Source organism: Scyliorhinus canicula, chromosome 4 (assembly GCF_902713615.1).
Source record: "Scyliorhinus canicula chromosome 4, sScyCan1.1, whole genome shotgun sequence".
Classification (NCBI taxonomy): domain Eukaryota; kingdom Metazoa; phylum Chordata; class Chondrichthyes; order Carcharhiniformes; family Scyliorhinidae; genus Scyliorhinus; species Scyliorhinus canicula.
Window position 1 is genome coordinate 40,252,854 of NC_052149.1, and position 23,002 is coordinate 40,275,855.

The 23,002-nt window shown below is 46.3% G+C and overlaps 1 protein-coding gene across 3 annotated transcripts in view; it reads right to left on the reverse strand.

The window, feature by feature from the left end:
• hectd3 (HECT domain containing 3) overlaps positions 1-23,002 on the reverse strand; it is a 72,076-nt gene that overhangs the window by 34,771 nt on the left and 14,303 nt on the right. For all 3 annotated transcript variants that reach the window (XM_038794091.1, XM_038794094.1, XM_038794092.1), the window contains exons 6-9: positions 17,539-17,654; positions 15,057-15,170; positions 13,044-13,126; positions 879-1,044 (exon numbers count right to left, since the gene is read on the reverse strand). In XM_038794091.1, the coding sequence (XP_038650019.1) occupies positions 879-1,044; positions 13,044-13,126; positions 15,057-15,170; positions 17,539-17,654 (479 nt within the window). The remainder of the gene's footprint in view (positions 1-878; positions 1,045-13,043; positions 13,127-15,056; positions 15,171-17,538; positions 17,655-23,002) is intronic.

Sequence of the window (23,002 nt, forward strand, 5' to 3'; positions counted from 1 at the left end):
TTCTGTAAAAAATTCCAATAAAAATTATTTTTTAAAAAAAGTCAATGTACTCGTTATATACTGCCATTCCAACTCCTTTACCTGCGTACATCTAAAATACTTCAGCCAACAAGGATCGATTCTTGCAAAATTGTGTTTCAATCTTTCCTTCACAAAGACCTCACTTATTCTTCACAGTTTAATTCTCCATGGCTTACTAATTTGAATGTGATCATCAAAAACAGAGCTTTGCATTAAATTTGTGTTGGTTGTAGGATAAAGGCTGGCCAGTCCAGTTAGTGTGCTGAATTGTTCATATATCTTATTGCACTTCAAGCTCAAAATCTATACACAATCATAGGAACCTAGGATTGAGGAGTGGACCATTCTGCCTTTTGAGCCTGCTCGAATGGCTGATCTGATTATGGTTTAACTCCACTTTCCTGTCTGCTCCCCCATATACCCTGATTCATCATAGAATTAGAGAATTGAGTCAGAAGGAGGCCCTTCGGCCCATTGAGCCGGCACCGGCCCTTGGGAAGGGCACCCCACCCAGGCCCAAGCCTCCACGCCATCCCTGTTACGCCACCCAACCTTTTTTGAACACAGAGGGCAATTTAACATGGCCAATCCACCTAACCTGCACATCGTTGGACTGTGGGAGGAAGCCCACGTAGACACGGGGAGAGGGCGCAGACTCCGCACAGACAAGTTACCGAAGCTGGGAATCGAACCTCGGACCCTGGAGTTGTGAAGCAACTGTGCTAACCACTGTGAGACCGTGCTGCCCTAACCAGTCAAATTGACTTGTCTTATCAATACTCATCTAACTCAGTCTTGAATGAATTCAATGACCCAGCTTCCTCTGTTCTCTGCGGAAGGGAACTTCATGTATGTACCTGTGGATTACAACTGCTCTTCTATACAGCATGTCAGGATTATGTCCCTCGAGACGTGGATAACGAACTAGGTTAGCAGCTTGAAACATATCAATGTTCAATCCCAGGTCTCTCTCTCTTGAAGATCTGATCTTAAGGCCATGCAGTCGGACATCTATTCCCCCATCTGTTGGAAAATATTAAAGAAAGACTTAATTCACCTGTGGAGGTACAGTTCATTGGCGTCTGCTTCACAGTGGAAGAGTGCTCTATTGGATCATTATTTTGTAGCCATTAGCTTGTTAGGTGCAGGCAATAGCAAAAGCTGTTTAATCAAATTTAGTAGGTAATTGTGGCAACTTTAAGGGTTTAAGCTACTAGTCTTGGACTTAGCCCCAAAATTAAGTAATTCTTTGGTGTGTAGGAAGAGAAGGAAAGGGAACCACAATTGATCAGTGCCGAAAAATACCTTTCACTTTTTCTAACTGGTTCTATTTTGGTATTAATAAGCTGAAAATATAGCTGCTCTCAGGAGTACTCTTGTAATTCAGATAATGAAGTGTTTGCGTAAACCATTCAACTCTATAGGCTACCACATTACTTAAATTCATTGGCTTCAAAAAGATTTAAAGTTCCATCTCTTTTGGAATGTCTTTTTAGTAACCATGGGCTGGATTCTCCGCCCCGCCACTTTTCTGCCCTGATCCGCTGGCGGAATTCTCCGTTATGCCGACTGGTGAATGGGGTTTCCCCATTGCGGGCAGCCCCACACCGACGGGAAACCCCGCCCCATGTCTCCCCATCATCAAATGAGCTATTTGTCTGTGCAATGAATGTGATATTAAGAAATTGCTGCTGTTATAGAGGACTTGCCAACTAATTACAACCAGTATGCAGAATCTCACGGATTTCAGAAACCTACACAAGAAACCTCCATCCTTGTGCTTTTTTCACACTGTAATCATAAATCTATCCAGATTAGCAAAGTGACCTATTCCAAGACGTCAGTCAATGTCACTTTTGAATCAGTTGCCAGAAAGTACAGCAGGGTACCTTGCCTTTTACTTGTTATATATTCTCTGTTTCTCTGGTACCATGAGGAAGTGAAGCTAATTCAGTCAACACATAGCTCATCATCTGAGTCTGGGAGAAAATCCACCTTGTGTTGCCCTATTATGCATTTTCTTACCTTGTGTTGCCCTATTATGTAGTTTATTTTATTTCCTTTTCTTTTCTTTTCTTTTCATGTACTTAATGATCTGTTGAGCTGCTCGCAGAAAAATACTTTTCACTGTACCTCGGTACACGTGACAATAAACAAATCAAATAAAATCTTACCACTTGTAGAAAAATATTTTTTAAAAACCTTCATTTTTCTTCCTGTTTCTTAGTCCTTTGTTTTGGCATCTTAAATACAGCAAAGTGCAGAACAGTATCTATCACAGTGTCCTATCATAAGCAATAATGACTCTCCTTTGCTCTAACTTTTGCACTCCAATAATTCAGGGAGTCACTATGGATGGGATTTTCCGGTCTCTTTCGTGGCAGGACCAGTTGTGAGTGAGAACAAAAAATTTGCCGATCCAGCCAAATCTCTATTCACTTTCAGCAGCAATGGAAAATCCCAGCCGGACGTTCTGGCTCAGAGATAGGGAAATGGGTCAATAGCAGCAGCAACCCGGGGGGAGGGGGGGAAAGAGAGGGGGGGGGTGTTATCTATTTGTTCTACGGTTATTCAATTTAATATGTTGTTAATTTAATTTGTTGTTAATTTATTTTGTTGGTCATTGGGGTTGGGGGGGGGGGGTTCGGTGTACGAGCTGTTACGGTTCTGGGGTGTTATGACTGTTATTGTTATTTTCATTACTGTTTGTTGTTGTATAAATACAAAATTTTTCAATAAAAATTATTTTTTTTAAAAAAAGGAAAATCCCAGCCATGAACGAGGTAGAATATTTTGGCCTATATTCTTAACATTAAAAAAAAACTATGCTACATGAAGTGGCTCGGATGAACTTCAACCCAAGTTCAAAGAAATGGCCAGTGAGATAGTTGCTTTAATTTTCCAAAATTTCCTAGATTCGGGGGAGGCTCCATTAGATTGTAACTCATTTATTCAAAAAGGGAGACAGAAAGCAGCATCCACAGGCCAGTTGGCCTATTTTCTGTCACAGGGAAAATGCTAAAATCCATAATTAAAATGTCACAGCAGAGCACCTGCAAAAATTCAAGACAATCAGGCAGAGTCAACATGGTTTTGTGAAATGGAGATTACATTTACATAATTTATTGGTGTTCTTTGAAGGAGTTGTATGCGCTGTGGACGTACTGTACGCAGTTTTCCAGAAGGCATTTGATAAGGTGCCACATCAAAGGTGATTACAGAGTTTAGGCCTATTGTCATGGACAGTACACAGTGGTTAGCACTGTTGCTTCACAGCACCAGAGACCTGGGTTCGATTCCCAGCTTGGGTCACTGTCTGTGTGGAATATGCACGTTCTCCCCATGACTGCGTGGGTTTCCTCCGGATGCTCCGGTTTCCTCCTACAGGTCCCGAAAGACATGCTTGTCAGGTGAATTGGAGATTCTGAATTCTCCCTCAGTGCACCCGAACAGGCGCCAGTGTGGCGACTAGGAAATTTTCACAGTAACTTAATTGCAGTGTTAATGTAAGCCTACTTGTGCCATTAATAAAGATTATTATTATTAGATTGACTAGCTAACAGGAAACAGTTGGCATAAATAGGTACGTTTCTGGTTGGCAGGGTGTGATGAGTGGTGTGCCACAGGGATCAGTGCAGGAGCCTCAATTATTTTTACAATTTACATAAATGCCTTGAATGAAGGGGCTAAGGTATGCTTGTAAATTTGCTGATGAGACAAAGATAGGTAGGGAAGTAAGTTATGAAGAGGATGCAAGGAGACTACAAAAGGACATGGATTGGTTAAGTGAGTGGGCAAAGCTCTGGCAAATTAATTGCTGGCAAATGTGAAATTCTCCATTTTGACAGGAAGAATAAAAAGGAAGGATATCATTTAAGTGGTGCAAAGTCGCAGAACTCTGAGGTACAGAGGGATCAGGGTGTCCTAGTGCATGAATCACGAAAGGCTAGCATTCCGGTATAGCAAGTAATTAGGAAAGCTAATAGAGAGGAACTGTACCGGTCAGAACCTCCGATGGGGAGAGGGGGGATGGAGAGCTTCATGAACAGGCTATGGTTCCCAAGGGTTCAAGAGGAGCTGGTAGAGGGGCTGGGGGCGCCGATAGAGTTGGAGGAGCTAGTCAGGGGGATTGGACAAATGCAGTCAGGTAAGGCACCGGGGCCGGACGGGTTCTCGGTGGAATTTTATAAAAAGTATGCGGATCTGGTGGGCCCCCTGTTGGTGCGAGCCTTCAATGAGGCATGGGAGGGGGGGGCTTTGCCCCCGACGATGTCGCGGGCACTGATCTCTCTGATCCTAAAGCGGGATAAGGACCCCTTGCAGTGTGGATCATACAGGCCTATCTCGCTCCTCAATGTTGACGCTAAGTTGCTGGCGAAGATCCTGGCCACCAAGATAGAGGACTGTGTGCCAGGGGTGATACACGAGGATCAGACAGGATTTGTCAAGGGACGGCAGCTCAACACGAATGTGCGGAGACTGCTAAATGTTATTATGATGCCGGCAGTGGAGGGGGAGGCGGAGATAGTGGTGGCGCTGGATGCGGAGAAAGCGTTTGATAGAGTTGAGTGGGGGTACCTGTGGGAGGTGCTGGAGCGGTTCGGATTCGGGGAGGGATTCATCAAATGGGTGAGGCTGCTCTACGCGGCTCCGATGGCAAGTGTAGTTACCAATGGAAGGAGATCGGAGTACTTTAGGCTCTACCGTGGGACCAGGCAGGGGTGCCCCCTGTCCCCCTTGCTCTTTGCACTGGCGATTGAACCTTTGGCTATGGCGTTGAGGGAGTCAGGGAGATGGAGGGGTCTGGTGCGGGGTGGGGAGGAACATCGTGTATCGCTGTATGCGGACGACCTGCTGTTGTATGTGGCGGATACAGAAGGGGGAATGCCGGGGGTGATGGAGCTGTTAGCGGAATTTGGGGGCTTCTCGGGCTACAAGTTAAATTTAGGCAAGAGTGAGGTATTTGTAGTACACCCGGGTGATCAGGAGGAGGGAATTGGGAGACTCCCATTTAAGAGGGCAGTGAAGAGTTTCAGATACCTGGGCGTGCAGGTGGCCAGGAGTTGGGGGACTCTCCATAAGCTTAATTCTACCAGGCTGGTGGAGCAGATGGAGGAGGAATTTAAAAGGTGGGACATGGTGCCGCTATCGTTGGCGGGTAGAGTGCAGTCCGTCCAAATGACAGTTCTCCCGAGGTTCTTGTTCCTTTTTCAGTGTTTGCCCATCTTTATCCCTAGGTCCTTTTTTAGAAGGGTGACTAGCAGCATCATGAGCTTTGTTTGGGCGCATGGGACCCCGAGGGTGAAGAGGGTCTTCTTGGAGCGGGGTAGAGATGGGGGGGGGGGCTGTCGTTACCCAATCTCTCGGGGTATTATTGGGCGGCCAATGTGTCGATGGTGCGCAAGTGGGTAATGGAGGGGGAGGGGGCAGCATGGAAACGGATGGAGAGGGCGTCCTGCGGAGATACAAGCCTGGGGGCCCTGGTAACGGCGCCGTGGCCGCTCCCTCCTACGAGGTACACCACGAGTCCGGTGGTGGCGGCTACCCTCAAGATTTGGGGGCAGTGGAGGCGACATAGGGGAGAAGTGGGGGGCTCGATGGAGGCTCCGTTAAGGGGGAACCATAGGTTCGTCCCGGGGAACATTGATGGGGGATTTCAGGGTTGGTACAGAGCGGGCATCAGACAACTGAGGGACCTGTTTATTGATGGGAGGTTTGCGAGCCTGGGGGAGTTGGAGGAGAAATTTGGGCTCCCCCCGGGGAACATGTTCAGGTATCTGCAGGTAAAGGCATTTGCTAGGCGGCAGGTGGAGGGATTCCCTTCGCTTCCCGCGAGGGGTGTGAGCGACAGGGTGCTTTCGGGGGTCTGGGTCGGAGAGGGGAAGATATCTGATATCTACAAGGTTATGCAGGAGGCGGAGGAGGCGTCAGTAGAGGAGCTGAAAGCTAAGTGGGAGGGGGAACTGGGGGAACAGATCGAAGACGGGACATGGGCTGATGCCCTGGAGAGGGTTAATTCTTCCTCCACGTGTGCGCGGCTTAGCCTCATCCAATTCAAGGTGCTGGACCGGGCCCACATGACTGGGACGAGGATGAGTAGGTTCTTTGGGGGGGTGAAGACAGGTGTGTCAGGTGCTCGGGGAGTCCAGCGAACCATGCCCATATGTTCTGGGCATGCCCGGCACTGGAGGAGTTCTGGAAGTCGAGGGTGGTGGGATCCAGGGTCAAGCCAGGATGGGGACTCGCGATTTTTGGGGTTGGGGTGGAGCCGGGAGTGCAGGAGGCGAAAGAGGCCGGTGTGCTGGCCTTTGCGTCCCTAGTAGCCCGGCGAAGGATCTTGCTACAATGGAAGGATGCGAGGCCCCCAAGCGTGGGGACCTGGATCAATGACATGGCGGTTTTCATTAAGCTAGAGAAGATCAAATGCGCCCTGAGAGGGTCGGTACAAGGGTTCTTTAGGCGGTGGCAACCTTTTCTCGACTTTCTGGCTCAACGATAGGGTACGGGGACAGTAGCAGCAGTAACCCGGGGGGGGTGGGGGGTAAGGGGGAGGGAAAAGGTGTGGGGGGGCGGACGATGACTATGTTTGTTTATTTAATTTTAATTTATTTTTAAGTTCTTCTGTTGTTCATTGGGGTTGGGGGGGTGGGGGATGGGATACATGCGTCGATACGGTCTGGGGGTGATACAGTTATTATGGGTTATTTTGTTGCATTTCATTGTTTGTCGTTACGTTTTATATTTTCTGTAAAAAATTCCAATAAAAATTATATTTAAACAAAAAGGAAAGCTAATAGAATGCCATTTATTGTGAGGGGAATGGATTACAAAAGTAGGGAGACTATGCTTCAGTTATACAATAAGAAGTCTTACAACACCAGGTTAAAGTCCAACAGGTTTGTTTCAAACACGAGCTTTCGGAGCACGGCTCCTTCTTCAGGTGAATGGAAAGGCTTGTTCCAGAAATGTTTATATAGACACAGTCAGAGATGCCCCGGAATGCGAGCACCTGCAGGCAATCAAATCATCAAAGATGCAGAGAGAGAGGTAACTCCAGGTTAAAGAGGTGTGAATTGTCCCAAGCCAGTTCAGTCGGTAGGCCTCTGCAAGTCCAGGCTTGTTGGTGGGGGCCGAATGTAATGCGACATGAATCCCAGATCCCGGTTGAGTCCGCATTCATGCGTGCGGAACTTAGCTATAAGTTTTTGCTCAGCAATTTTGCGTTGTCGCGTCTCCTGAAGGCCTCCTTGTAGAATGCTGACCCGGAGATCAGAGGCTGAATGTCCTTGACTGCTGAAGTGTTCCCCAACTGGAAGGGAACAGTCCTGCCTGTTGATAGTCGCACGAAACTCAGCACCCATGGACCAGTTGAACCAGGAACATTCCTCGTCACAATGGATGTCTCGGCACTCTACACCAGCATCCCCCATGACGACGGCATTGCTGCAACAGCCTCAGTCCTCAACACCGACAACTGCCAATCTCCAGACGCAATTCTGCAACTCATCCGTTTCATTCTAGACCACAACGTCTTCACCTTCGACAACAAATTCTTCATCCAGACGCACGGAACAGCCATGGGGACCAAATTTGCACCTCAATATGCCAACATCTTCATGCACAAGTTTGAACAGGACTTCCTCACCACACAGGACTTTCAACCGATGCTATACACCAGATACATCGATGACATTTTTTTTCCTTTGGACCCACGGCGAGACATCACTGAAACGACTACACGATGACATCAATAAGTTCCATCCCACCATCAAACTCACCATGGACTATTCTCCAAATTCAGTTCCATTCTTGGACACACTCGTCTCCATCAAGGACGGTCACCTCAGCACCTCGCTTTACCGCAAGCCCACAGATAATCTCACGATGCTCCACTTCTCCAGCTTTCACCCGAAACACATTAAAGAAGCCATCCCCTATGGACAAGCCCTCCGTATACACAGGATCTGCTCAGACAAGGAGGAGCGCAACAGACACCTACAGATGCTGAAAGATGCCCTCGTACGAACGGGATATGGCGCTCGACTCATTGATCGACAGTTCCACCGCGCCACAGCAAAAAACCGCACCGACGGACTGAACATACCAGTTGTGGGAGAGGGCAGAAAACGGGATCTGGAAGCACCACTAGCACTGGGAGAGATCATGGAGAGCATTAGCTCCATGCAGGCGGGGAAGGCGCCGGGACCGGACGGATTCCCGGCGGACTTCTACAAAAAATGTGCGACAGCGCTGGCCCCGCACATGCGGGAGATGTTCACAGACTCGCTAGCTAGGGGCACGTTGCCACCCACGTTAGCACAGGCCTCAATCTCGCTGATACCTAAGAAAGACAAAGACCCAACGGAATGTGGGTCATACAGACCCATATCTCTGCTGAATGCAGACGCCAAAATACTGGCCAAAATCCTAGCCAAAAGGCTAGAAGACTGTGTACCTGAGGTGGTCACAGAGGACCAGACGGGCTTTGTCAAAGGTAGACAGCTGACCGCGAACATCAGGCGCCTGCTGAACGTGATAATGACCCCCTCCGGGGAGAGAACACAAGAGGTGATCGTCTCCCTGGACGCAGAAAAGGCCTTCGACAGAGTCGAATGGATATACCTCATAGAGGTACTGGAGCGGTTCGGGCTTGGAACAGGGTTCACAGCTTGGGTAAAGCTCCTGTACAACGCTCCCATGGCGAGTGTACAGACCAACAATACCAACTCCCAATACTTCCAGCTGCACAGGGGCACCAGACAAGGATGCCCACTGTCCCCGCTGCTGTTCGCACTAGCAATCGAACCGCTAGCAATCGCGCTCAGGGCAGCAAAAAATTGGAGGGGGATCCGAAGGGGAGGTAGAGAGCACAGAGTCTCACTCTATGCGGATGATCTGCTCCTCTATATCTCGGACCCACAAAGCAGCATGGACGGAATCATCGCGCTCCTGAAAGAGTTTGGAGCCTTCTCGGGCTACAAACTCAACATGAGCAAAAGTGAGATCTTCCCATTACACCCGCAAGGGGGGGGGGGGGGGGGGGGGGGGGGGGGGGGGGGGGGCAGCACTAAAGGGGCTGCCGTTCAAACAAGCCCGACATAAATTCCGCTACCTGGGGATCCAAATAGCCCATGACTGGAAAGGGATCCACAAATGGAACCTCACCAGCCTGACGGAGGAAGTTAAAAAGGACCTGCAAAGATGGAACACACTCCCGCTCTCCCTCGCGGGGAGAGTTCAGACGATCAAAATGAACGTACTGCCCAGGTTCCTCTTCCTGTTTAGATCCATTCCGATCTACATCCCCAAGGCCTTTTTCAAAGCGCTGGACAAACTCATCATGGCGTTCGTATGGGGGGGTAAAAATGCTAGGATCCCAAAGAAGGTCTTACAAAAACAAAAACCAGGGGAGGGTTAGCCCTCCCGAATCTACAATTCTACCACTGGGCAGCAACAGCCGAGCGAGTAAGGGGATGGATCCAGGAGCCAGAAGCTGAGTGGGTGCGTGCGGAGGAGGCCTCCTGCATGGGAACCTCCCTCCGGGCCCTCGCCACGGCAGCACTCCCATCCCCACCCAAAAAACACTCCAGCAGCCCAGTGGTGACAGCCACCCTCCAATCCTGGAACCAACTGCGGCAGCAACTTGGCCTGACCAAAATGTCGAACAGGGCTCCCATCTGCAACAACCATAGGTTCAAACCAGCACTGACCGACGCCACCTTCAAAAGGTGGAGGCAGGACGGGGGGACACTGACAGTCAGGGACCTATACACGGACGACAGGATCGCAACACTGGACGAACTGACAGAGAAATTTCAGCTAGCTGGGGGGAACGAGCTACGGTACCTGCAGCTCAAAAACTTCCTACGAAAGGAGACAAGGACGTACCCACAACCGCCACGACAGACACTACTGGAAGACCTACTGGACGCAAGTATCCTAGAGAAAGGGAACTGTAGTGACATGTATGACCGACTGGTAGATAGGGACGACACCGTACTGGACGCAACAAGGAGGAAATGGGAGGACGACCTGGGGATGGAGATCGGGTGGGGACTCTGGAGCGAAGCACTGCATAGGGTCAACTCCACCTCCACGTGCGCAAGGCTCAGCCTGACGCAACTAAAAGTGGTACATAGAGCCCACTTAACAAGAACCCGTATGAGTAGGTTCTTCCCGGAGGTGGAAGACAGATGTGAACGGTGCCAAAGAGGCCCGGCCAACCACGCCCACATGTTCTGGTCCTGCCCCAGACTCGTGGAGTAGTGGACAGCCTTCTTCGAGGTAATGTCCAAAGTGGTGGGAGTGAGGGTGGAGCCATGCCCGATAGTGGCGGTCTTCGGGGTTTCAGAACAGCCAGATCTATTCCTGGGGAGGAGGGCGGATGCCCTTGCCTTTGCCTCCCTGATCGCCCGCCGTAGAATCCTGTTTGGCTGGCGGTCAGCAGCACCGCCCAGAGCTGCGGACTGGCTGTCCGACCTCTCGGAATCTCTCCAAATGGAGAAAATCAAATTTGCCATCCGAGGGTCGGACGACGGCTTCCACAGAACGTGGGAGCCATTCATGCAACTGTTCCGGGACCTATTTGTGGCCAATGTACAAGAGGAAGAATAGTCGGGGGAAGGTAGCGGGAGGGGGGGGGGGGGATACAGGTTCGTTACGGGGGTTCGATGGCTAGCTAAGGCCCAAAACCAAGCTAAATAAACATGTTGAGGGGGGGGGGGGGGGGCGCAGTTACTACTACGAAGATGCTTACCTGTAAATATGTATGTTAATTTTTGCGTGTTTGCTTTTGTTTGTTTTTTTTTCTCTCTCCTAACAATTTGTAATTTGTTCAATATAAAATACGAAAACTGAATAAAAACATTTATAAAAAAAAAACCGCACCGACCTCCTCAGAAGACAAACACGGGACACCACTGACAGAGTACCCTTCGTCGTCCAGTACTTTCCTGGGGCGGAGAAACTACGACATCTTCTTCGCAGCCTCCAACACATCATCAGCGGGGATGGACATCTTGCCAAGGTCATCCCCACACCCCCACTACTGGCCTTCAAACAACCGCGCAACCTCAAACAAACCATTGTTTGCAGCAAATTACCCAGCCTTCAGAACAGCAACCACAACACCACAAAACCCTGCCAGGGTAATCTCTGCAAGACATGCCAGATCATCGACATGGACACCACCATTACACGTGGAAACACCACCCACCAGGTACGCGGCGCATACTCGTGCGACTCGGCCAATGTAGTCTACCTCATACGCTGCAGGAAAGGATGTCCCGAAGCGTGGTACATTGGCGAGACCATGCAGACACTGCGACAACGAATAAACGGGCATCGTGCGACTATCAACAGGCAGGACTGTTCCCTTCCAGTTGGGGAACACTTCAGCAGTCAAGGACATTCAGCCTCTGATCTCCGGGTCAGCATTCTACAAGGAGGCCTTCAGGAGACGCGACAACGCAAAATTGCTGAGCAAAAACTTATAGCTAAGTTCCGCACGCATGAATGCGGACTCAACCGGGATCTGGGATTCATGTCGCATTACATTCGGCCCCCACCAACAAGCCTGGACTTGCAGAGGCCTACCGACTGAACTGGCTTGGGACAATTCACACCTCTTTAACCTGGAGTTACCTCTCTCTCTGCATCTTTGATGATTTGATTGCCTGCAGGTGCTCGCATTCCGGGGCATCTCTGACTGTGTCTATATAAACATTTCTGGAACAAGCCTTTCCATTCACCTGAAGAAGGAGCCGTGCTCCGAAAGCTCGTGTTTGAAACAAACCTGTTGGACTTTAACCTGGTGTTGTAAGACTTCTTACTGTGCTCACCCCAGTCCAACGCCGGCATCTCCACATCTCAGTTATACAAGGCATTGGTGAGACTACAAATGGAATATTGTGCACAGTATTGGCCTCTAAGGAGAGAATTAGGCAGGAATTCTCCGGCTGTTGGGGTTCTCTTTTCCCGTTGGCAGCAAACCCGCAGGTTTTCCAGCAGCGTGGAGTGGCTTCAATGGGAAATCCCATTGGCAAATGACGGGAAGAGAAACAACTGCAGCTGGGGGATGAGGATCCAGCCCGTAAATGCATTAGGAGCAGTTTAGAGAAGGTTTCCTAGACTAATACCAGCAATGGATGGTTGTCTTATGAGGAAAGGTTGGAGGGGTTAGGTTTGCATCTGCTAGAGTTTAGAAGGGTAAGAGGCGACTTAAACAAAACCTTTTCAGATTCTGTGGTATTAAGAGCGTGGGTGTGGAGAGGACATTTTCATTTGTTGGAAAATCTTGGGGTCGGATTTTCTGGCCGTTCCTATCACTGCGATCTTCCCATCCCGCTAAAGGCTACCCCTCCCAGCAGGTTTCCTGGCCACACAGAATTCTGTAGACATCGGCAGGACAAGGCAATTCCACTGGCAGTCAATGGTAAGCTGTCTCCGCCAGAAAACAAGGCATGCGGGGGCTGAAAAATTCAACCTAGAACTAGGGGTTGCAGTTTAAAAACAAGGGGCTGCTCACTTAAGACAAGAGACAAAGAGAAATATTTTTCTCTCAAGAGTGTCATGAGTCTTGGGCACGCTCTTCCTCAAAAGGCAATGGAAGCAGACAGAATCTTTGAATATTTTTAAGGCAGAGCTGGATGTCGTCTTAACATGGGAGTGAAAGGCCATTGAGGACCTGTTCCTAAATCGTATATTTGCATAATTTTCTTTTTATGCTTCCTTCCTCACCATCCAACCCAAGCAACACCCCCCTCTCAGATTCCCGACGTGTCATTTAAGTTGAATCCTACTACCAGGCTTGCCTTACGTGACACAGGTTTCTATCGAAAGCTACATACAGACCCACTAATTAAATGCTTTGAATTAAGTCTTACCTGCACAGATCATACTGACCATTTAACCTTCACTTTAGATATAGTATTTTATCATTTTAACCTCTTCATCACGCATTGCACCTGTTTGAGAAGGAAATGAATGTCTCCCTCCTCTCCTCACCAAACTGGAAGACTTACCTACGCATTCGATAATCCGAATTTCAATGATAGGAAGGTGAACCATCATGTCCTCCAGAACACACAGGTCACCAACCAAAGTTCTGGAAAAGAACAAAAACATCTCAGGGGTTAAAGAGGTTACATGTCACTAGCTTACTTCTACAATCTCATGAGTGTAAACTAGGTTCTAAAATGGAAGTTATGTTCGTTATGGCCACAAGATTATTTATATGCAAATATTGTAAATGAGGAAGAACATGCCAATTCAATTTCTTCATTTAAAATCCATTTTCATTCAGAACAGAATATGGTATCAAATCGATCAATGCTTGGGTCAAATTTGTACCCCTCACTTTGTATCGGGGGGGGGGGGGGGGGGGTTTGTGTGCTGTTTGCACAGGTGGACAGCAACCCCCCCCCCCCCCCCCCCCCCCCCCCCCCCCACCACCATTTCCAGAATCAACAATGGCATGGAGACAGCATGCCCAACACACCCGCAACCATAAGGTGCTGCAGGACGGACTAATGAGAGCCAGGTAGGAATGCTTCATCAGTCCTGACAGTACTAGGAAGGGCTCAGTGGATACTGTCACAACTATTAGAGAAGAAAGGACCCAGCATTCTTAGATCCCCAGAACAAGTAAATTTGCAGTCTTGGGCCTGGAGGGTTTGAGTAAGTTAGAGAGAGGATAGAGGGAGCTGGGTTTAAGATAGTGAACAGGTAGGAATGAAGGGGGGGGGTAGTCTGACCCAAGGGGTTGATAACAAACTTAATTGGCCCCTCAATTATTCATTAAAATATGGGGGGAAGGCTGCCGATTTCAGTGCCTACCTGCCCCTCATATTTAGTGGTGAAAGGAAAGATGATGGCATGTGGTGTCAGCCAGCACTGGGGAAATGTAAATTTGGAAGCCCTAAACTGATTGGTCAATTCTCTCAAGCATGTCTTTAGAGGTAGGTGATAAAGATCAGAAGAGAAGAGCTGAAAGATGAAGCTGTTTGATGGAGTTCAGGTGTTTTCACAGCTGGAAAAACCTTACAATAAAGGTAAGGCAGGGGAACAGGAAAACACAAAAACACACCCTTATCTGGAAGAGACTAGATCAAAACCTCAGCAATGGCACACATGAACTGGTCATGCTAACAATATAATATTCAAAACACTAGTATAAACATAACTGTATTAGGCTTTTTAAACAGGTTAAACACAGAAATGAAACAAAATATGTTAAGATTATAGCAGGGCTTTGGATGGGGTCAAAAGCAAGTGGGAGAAGGAGTTGGAGTCCGAGCTGGAGGATGGGGTCTGGTGCGAGATTCTGTGAGGGGCGAATGCCACGTCACCTTGTGCAAGGTTAGGGCTGATACAGTTGAAGGTGGTGCATAAGGCCCATTTCACCAAACCTAGGATGAGTGGTTGGTTTGTGGTAGTGGAGGATGAGTACGAGCGGTGTTGAAGGGGCCCGGTCAAACATGTACATATGTACTGGACATGTCCTAGGCTCATAGGGCTTTGGGTCTACAAATCTACAAATTAAGCTGAAGCCCTGTGCCCTCGTGGCCATATTTGGGATGTCGGACCTACAGATTTGGGGGCGGGGGGGCACACAATGTTCTGGCCTTCGCCTCGCTGATTGTTCATTGGCAGGAGTTGATGGGGTGGGGGTCAGCTTCTCCACTCAGTGCCTCAGTATGGCTGGGGGATCTTATGGAATTTTTGTACCTCAAAAAAGTTAAGTGCACCATGAGGGGCTCAACTAAGGGGTTCTACCAGAGATGGTGGCAGTTCATTTTGTACTTTAAAGAGTTGGTCATCATTAGCTGCTGGGAGTTGGGGCAGTTTTTCTTGTTACTTGTTATTGTTTTTGTTATGTATAAAATTGGAAAATTTGATTAAAATACTTTAAAAAACATTACAGCAGGGATTCAGAGGTACTACAAGTGTTTTTATTATAATGGTATTAACCTTTTATTAAAACATGAAATTTGATCAGTGAATGTCATCTGACACGGTTGTCTCCTTATACTTACTCATCAATGGTGAGATCATTCAACTTTTTTAAATTATCGCGATCACCACCAAACACGTGAATTATTTTTGGCATGTAGTTATCATCTGTTGCATCTACCGAGATAAACAGTTTTCTACAAAAAAAGACACGAGATACATTTAATCAATTATACTAAAAATATCCCTTGGTATTTTACCAGTGCATCAGGGGTTTAGGATAACTGAATTACAAAACTGTCTATTTTGTAATTAACCTAAGCTGCAGATTCAAATAGAGCCTAATTTGTTTTATTAGTTTGGTTAAGTAATTTGATTTCTCTTCCTTCCTGTTCCTCCCAAAGCCTTTACAACCTACATATTTGCTCCAGTTCAGAGGAGAACACTCAGAGTAGGTGTCTTTCAATTTGTTCACTCCTTCCTCTTACCCTACTGATAGGAGTCCAAGGGAAGGCTTAGATTAAGAACACCAAATGATGATCACAGATATAAACCCATTCCCTATCACTTTGTAAGGAAAAGCAAACAAAAAAAATGAAAAGCTCACTCCTGCGCTGTGGCGATCACCCGAGCCGTCTTCCACATTATCGGGAGGTCAAAAATGGACCATGTTCATGGGTACACAGTGTACAAACTTCTAAACGGGAAATCAAACGTGTCCAATATCGCCCTCATTCCAATGGCCACTTCTGTGTGTGGCTTCATCAAGCTGTGTGTAGACCCTCAGTATGCAAACACCAAGTATCACTACGCGCTGAGATTCTATCTGCTGCCGGTGCTTCAAAGGATAAGTCTGGCCACACTGCCGCAGAACGCTCCAAGTAGTTGAGCGTGTCGTCCCACCTACCCACCCTACCCAATGTGGAAATGCTTATGCAGAGAAACACCTTTGATCACAAGTCCATTAGGCAGTAGTAGACTGCACATAATGTTCTGGAGGCCCCGAGGGAAATGAGATGGCGGATGGTTCCCTGAGTAGGCCATCAAAGTCATCTGATAGAATGCCTCAATCCCAGACGGTCTTGTCACCATATTACAAAAAGGATAAAAAGGTGTGAAAAAGATTTACAAGGATGCTAGGAGGTTATGAGTGACCTAATAGAGAACTTTAAAATTATGCAAGGTTTTGTTTGAGTGGATACAGAGAAACTAAGGGGAGAAGCAAAATTTGAGGTCATTAATATAAGTCCCAAATAAATAAAATAGGTAGTTCAGAAGAAACCCAAAAAGTGGGAGGAATGTGGAATTCTACTACAGGGAACAGTTGAGGCAAATAGCATAGATGCATTTAAAAAGGAAGTTAAGGGTTATAAAAGAGGGGGATGGAAGAGTCCCGAATGGAGCAGGAACAAAGTCATGGACTGATTGGGCCAAAATGCATATTTTGCTGTTGTATGTTGCACCATTAAAAAAAGAGGAGAAAAGACAGGAAAATTAAGAAAAGGGAAAACAGAGGGAAATGAGGAGAATACCAATTTTCCAGTAGTTAATTATAGAATAACATCTACAGAGGCTGAGGAGTAGCAAACCTACCCTTCCGCTTGACTCACAAACATACGAACAAGGAGTATGGGCTAAAATGCATATTTTGCTACTGTATGTTGCACCATTTAGAGGAGAAAAGACAGGAAAATTAGCCCCTCGCACCTGCTCCACCATTTAATAAGATCATGGTTGCTCTGATAGTAACCTCAGATCCACATCCCGCCCATCCTCGACTACCCATCCCGCCCTTGCTTATCAATAAGTCCATCTCTGCCTGAGAATTATTCAAAGTTTCTGCTTCCACCATCTTTTCAGGAAGAGAGCTCAAAAGACTCATGATCCTCAGAGACAAGGTTTCTCCTAATCTCAGTTTTAAATGGGCGACCTCTTGTTTTTAAACAGTGACGCCTAGTTCTAGATTTGCCCACAAGAGGAAACATTTTCTCCACATCGACCACGTCAAAACCCCTCGGGATATTCAGTCAAGTTGCCTCTTCCTTTTGTAAACTCTAACAAATACTAGCCTAGCCTGTTCATCTTTTCCTCACAAGACATTCCGCCCTTTCCAGGTATTAGCTTCTCTGAACTGCTTCCAACAGACTCATAACATTCATTAAAGGTGACCATGCTGTACACCATGCTCCAAAATGTGGTCTCACTAATGCCCTGTACAACTGAAGCATAACCTCCCTAACTTTTGTATTCCATTCCCCTTATAATAAATGATTACATTCTATTAACTTCTTTATATACTTGCTGTACCTTTATACTAGCCTTTTATGATTCATGCGCTAGGACACCCGGATCCCTCTGCACCTCAAGAGCTCTGCAATCTCTCAACATTTAAATAATATGCTTCTCTTTTATTCTTCCTGACAAAATGGGCAATTTCATCTTTGCCGACATTATGCTCCATTTGCCTGCCCTGTTGCACATCATAGGGCATTTCAGATGTGAAATAGGTGGAATATAAAGCATATTGTATAGTGTCATGAGATTAATTTATCGCTTAAATCTTACTTTATTATGGTGCCTTTCTTCATGTACAATCGAATCCAGTGATGGCCCTGATTCCCCTCACTCTCCCAGAAAGTGTCATTGTCTCCATCAGTCAAACACCATACATTGGCTTCATCCTGTTAGGTATAAAATTGTTGAATGGGAAAAAGCTATTAACAATCAGGGTACAAGAATGATGAGGTTCTTCCTTCCAGTCAAAATATTTATTATCCATTGGCTCAAAAAAATTCACTGCCTTCAATTCACAAAATACACATTTTTAAGTTTGATTCACATTTCAGATACTGTCTTCTATATTGTGATTTGACCATCTTTTCACATTCTGAGATGGAGTTGATCACAGACAGGTTGCACTATACTTAATGCTTAAACAGTGCTTTGTGAAGCAAACAGTTTCTTCAAAGGATGAACGTTGAATGTTTAGTAGAGTAACCGATCAATTTAGCAAGTAGTATACAATGCTCTATCCCTCATTCTTGTCCAGCCTAGCTACCATTTCCCTATAAATTGTTTATCTTCATTGTTTAACTAAATGGTGGAATCATTCTTGCACCATCCTGCTATTCTGGGTATTTATACCTCTTCTCTTGGACTAGTCCATCCAAAAGGTCTGGTTTAAGGTAGGCATTTCTGCTTAAATTGTTCATAATTTCTGAACAATTACAGACATCTTGTTTTACAGTAAAGAAAGTTGTGTTCAGAACACTTTTAAATTAACAAAAGATGCTCCAGAGGAGCATATTAAATGCGATACCGAGTCATTTAAGGTCAGATGGTCAAAAGCTTAGTCAGAGGTAGGTTTAAGGACCGATATCAAAGGCAGACAATGAAGTGGACAAGTGTTGGGAAGATATTCCAGAGCTTGGGGTGTAGGCAGCTAAAAGGACAGCTATCAACAGTGAGTGATTAAAATCAGAGATGTTCAAGGGGCCAAAATTAGATGAGCACTGATTTTTTTGGAGGGTCATAGGGTTGGAGATGATTACAAAGACAGAAAGGGAACAGGTCATGGAGGCATTTCAAAACAAGGATGAGAATTTTAAAAATGGAGGCATTGCTTAAGTGGGAGCTTGTGTAGGTCAGTGAGAATTGTGAGATGAGTTAACAGGATTCGGTGCGAGTTAAGACATGGGCAGCATTGGCCCATTTCATGTTCATAGCGGGTAGAACGTGAGAGGCCAATCAGGAGTGCATTGGAACTACTATGTCTGGAAGAAACAAAAGCATGTACGAGGGTTTCAGCAACAGAGGGCAGCATCTACCGGTTGTTTGCACCCGAAAGGTCCCTCATTCGGGATCTAGCTAGTCTCACTCTAATATGCGTGCCGAGGTCTAACCAAAGCGTGGGATCTAACCACCTCGCCTCGGAGACCATGGGCAAGCACCATTCAGTGCTGGTCTCCACAAACAGGGAGCAGACGAAGCGGCACTTGTGTGGGTCTCCCAGGGGATCGGAGGCCCTCCAGGTGCATGCCCTCTGGTCAGGGTGGTACCCTGGCACTGCTGGTGGCACCTAGGCACTGCCAGCCTGGCACCCTGGCTAATCTTGCACTACGGGACTCTGTCCCCATTCAGGTAGATCGCGCCCAGAAAAGCTGAGACGGAGCGATGTAAAGCAATGCTGTTGAGATGGAAGTAGGCGGTCTTAGAGACAGTGCAGATAGCACTGCTGCCTCACAGCGGCAGGGACCAGGGTTCAATTTTGGCCTCGGGTGACTGTCTGTGTGGCGTTTGCACTTTCTCCCCTATGTCTGCGTGAGTTTCCTCCCTCAGTCCAAAGGCGTGCAGGTTAGGTGGATCGGTCATGCTAAATTGGCCCTTAGTGTCCAAAAGGTTAGGTGGGATGACTGGGTTACGGGGATAGGGTGGAGGCTTGGCTTAAGTAGGGTGCTCTTTCCAAAGGTCGGTACAGATTCGATGGGCTGTATGGCCTCCTTCTGCACTGTAAATTCTATGATTTTATGAAACTCATCTTGGGATCAAATATGACATCAGGATTGACAGCAGCCTGGTTCATCCTCAGATAGGTGCCATGGAAAGGAATGGAAGCAGAGGCTAAGGAGCAGAATTCGTGGTGGTGGTTTCAGTATTCTCAATATTTAATTGGAGGAAATTTCTACGCATTCAGTATTAGAAGTCAGACAAGCACTCTGACAATTTAATGACATTGGAGGCATTCAGAAAGGTGGTGGTGATGTAAAGTCGATTGTTACCAATATATATGTGGAAACGGACATTGTGCTTTTGAACACTGGCACCAAGGGTGTAGATGAGAAATAGGGAGGGGCCAAGAATCGATCCTTGGGGGACACCGAGTGGCAAGAGAAGTTATTGATGGTGATTTTCTGGCTACAATTCAATATCGAAGAATGGGACCAGGAGAGAGCAATTCCACCCAGAAAACAACAGTGGACAGGTGTTGGAGGAGGCAGGTGCGATCAATCGTGGCAAAGGTTGCAGGCAGGTCCAAAAAGGATACTTTACTTTCATCAGTCACATAGAACATCATTAATGATTTTAAGAACCATTTAGATATTGTGACAGTGGTAGAAACCGGTTTGCAAGGATTCAAACATGAACTTCTGGGAAAGAATTTGGGAGGCAACAAGACTTTGGAGGAGCAAGAGATTGGAAAAGGGAACACATGTTTGTCAGAGGATCAAGGTTTTTTTTTTTGAGAAGTGTAATGTGGCTGGTTTGATGGATAGGGACAAAAGAAGAGAGAGAACCATGTCAACTACTACATGTGCCAGGAAGGACAGTTCGGTCATTAGCAGTTCAGTAGGAATAGAGTTGAGAGAGTAAGGGGATGGAGTAATGGACAAGATGAACCCAGAGAAGGAATGTGTAGAATTAGGAAAGAAACAGGTGTTAGTAAACCAAAGGTAGTTTTAAGGGATTTATAGATGAATGGGTAAATATTAGAAATGAGGTATAGTTTTAGGCAAATTTAATTTCACTGTTTCTGTGCCTGGAAGAGACCTATGGTTAGATTCATGCTGGAAAAGGTCTTTGTATGTGTGGGGGTTGGTTTCAATTCCAACTGGGATTCTATTGTGATAGAGAGCTATGGCATGAAGAATTAATCGAACAGCAGAGGTATACAGGCATTGCTTAGCAACTAGAGGTCCTTGTAAGGTGAAACAAAAAGCTTTCCTTTGCCTTTTTTTAAAAACTGAAAGCCAGAGAAGTTGCATATCGACAGCTGGAGAGGAAAAATCTCTCAGCTCTACTTGAGGGAAGAGAAGCTGCACAATGAAGCAATGTGCAAGAAAGCAAGTTCCGGAGAATCTAAATGGTGGTTGGTTCTAGAAACCCGGAAATAGAACAGGATACTGTTCATGAGCACCACAGACAAAGTTGAGAAGGAATCGGCTGATGAGAAGCTAAATTTCTAAAATAATCCTAATGGCTCATAAAGTAATCCTAAAGTTCGGAATGTCTTACTACGTCTGTGAAACAATTTTTGCAACAATTGGAAAGATAGTATTGTCTGATTATCAGTGTGTGTGTGTGTGTGTGTGTGTGTGTGTGTGTGTAACAGTGGAAGTCGGCTGAGCCAAAGATATCCTGGAGTGGATTCACTGGTAAAAGTGGTGTGGAAGCACTGTTCACAGGAATCTTTTGGAAAAGGTGGACTGGAATTTGGCATGCAAACGGCTAATCAAAAGCATGATTATGAGAGAAGATTTTAAAGCATGTTTTGGGCATTAGTTTGGAAACTCTTTTGTAACAATCAAATGGGGGATTCTGAGGAGGCACCCACAGACCTTCACTTTGGCTTTCAAAGAGGAGTCTGTATTTGACTACTGGAATTTTGCGTGCATCAAAGAGATTTTCTGTGTTAATGAGACCATTGTAGCTTTAAATGTATTTTATCACCTGTATTAATCTTAAAACCTGCGTGTATGTCAAACTAAGGGGGTGGGGGTAAGGGAGTATTGTATTGTAGTCCATTTTGTTTCCATTGTGTCTTTTTTCTGCTGTTAAAACTAATTAGCAGTCATGTGACTCTGTTCGTCCACATTTGATTTTTAAAAAAGTTATGGTACTTTTTACCAGGATTTAAGACAACAGCTTACAGTACAGAAATGAAGCTGGGGGTTATCGTTGTATTCCAGGATTATTTTGGAATAGCAAGCAGTTTTCAAAGACAAGATCAGGACCACTGGCGCTTTATGTGACCCAGCAGTGAATGACGAGACTAGTTGTTTGCCATATCCATTGGCCTTAATGGAGAGGAGGTGAAAGCCATACTGAGGAACAACCAGAGAGAGAATAATGGTTTTAATGAGGATGACTGCATTGAGGGTGAAGGTGGGGCTCTCACTGAAGAGGTCAGCAGTGCAGAAATGCTGTGGTGAACAAAGGGCCAAAGGTTAAACAATCGGGATTTGAGTGTGCAGTTGCAAGTAAATTGGGGGAATGCTTTTCAGAGATGTATATAGAAGGAAGTAAGGTTTGGGGGAAGCTGTGTGCGAATAGAGAGCAATAAGTGGAAGTGATCAGAGATGGCCTATTCTATGATCGATACCATGGGAGTAGTGTGGTCACATGAGATTGCAAGGTCAAGGGAATGATGAAGGATGTGGGTTGGGGTGTTTACATGGAGGAAGAGATTAAGGGAGGATAGTAACATATGAGCATATGAATTAGGAGCAGGGATAGGCCATTCAGCCCTTCTTGCCTCAAGTCCAATTTCCTGTCTACCTTTTGACTCTCGTCAATCAAAAATCCATCTAACCCAGCCATAAAAATATTCAATAACTCTGTCTGCTCTGCTGCCCAGCAAAGATAATTCCTCAAACTAACGACCCGCATAGAAAAATAACAATCTCCTCACTTCCGTCTTAAATGGGAGACCCCTTATTTTTAAACTATACCCCCTGGTTTAGTCTCTCCCATGAGGGAAGAACATCCCCTGAGCATCTACACTGTTAAGTCCCCTCAGGATCTTATCTGTATCAATAAGGAGGCAGAGGGAAGAGAACATGATGAATGGAAATGGTGAGCGAAATCACCGAGGATGGAGATGTTGCTCACTGCCAAGGCTGAGGGAGGCAAGCAACAACAGTAGCTCATTGAGAAAATTGGTTGGGTGAGAGCAAATGAGGCTCCTATATAAGGGTCCTTTTGTTGTTCCTTTGTCTCCCATTTATTTTATTTTGCCGTTATCATGGATGTTTGATGGACATATAACTTTACGTCAAGCAGGGAAAGTGAGGAATTCAAAAGTTACCAAGTACACTGTGTTAGCTTTTGAACAAGAGCTCCAGACCTTTTGGCACCCGCTAGATCAGAGGGATTCGGTTCGATTAGTTGGCTGGTAACTGATAAATTGGCAAAAAGACATATTCTACCCGGCAATATCCTCCCTGAGTGGGGTGGTTTTCAGAGAACCAAGGGAAGGACAGTCAGATCCTGGACGCTCAGAGAAGAAACTGAGTGCCTGTCTCTCTCTCTC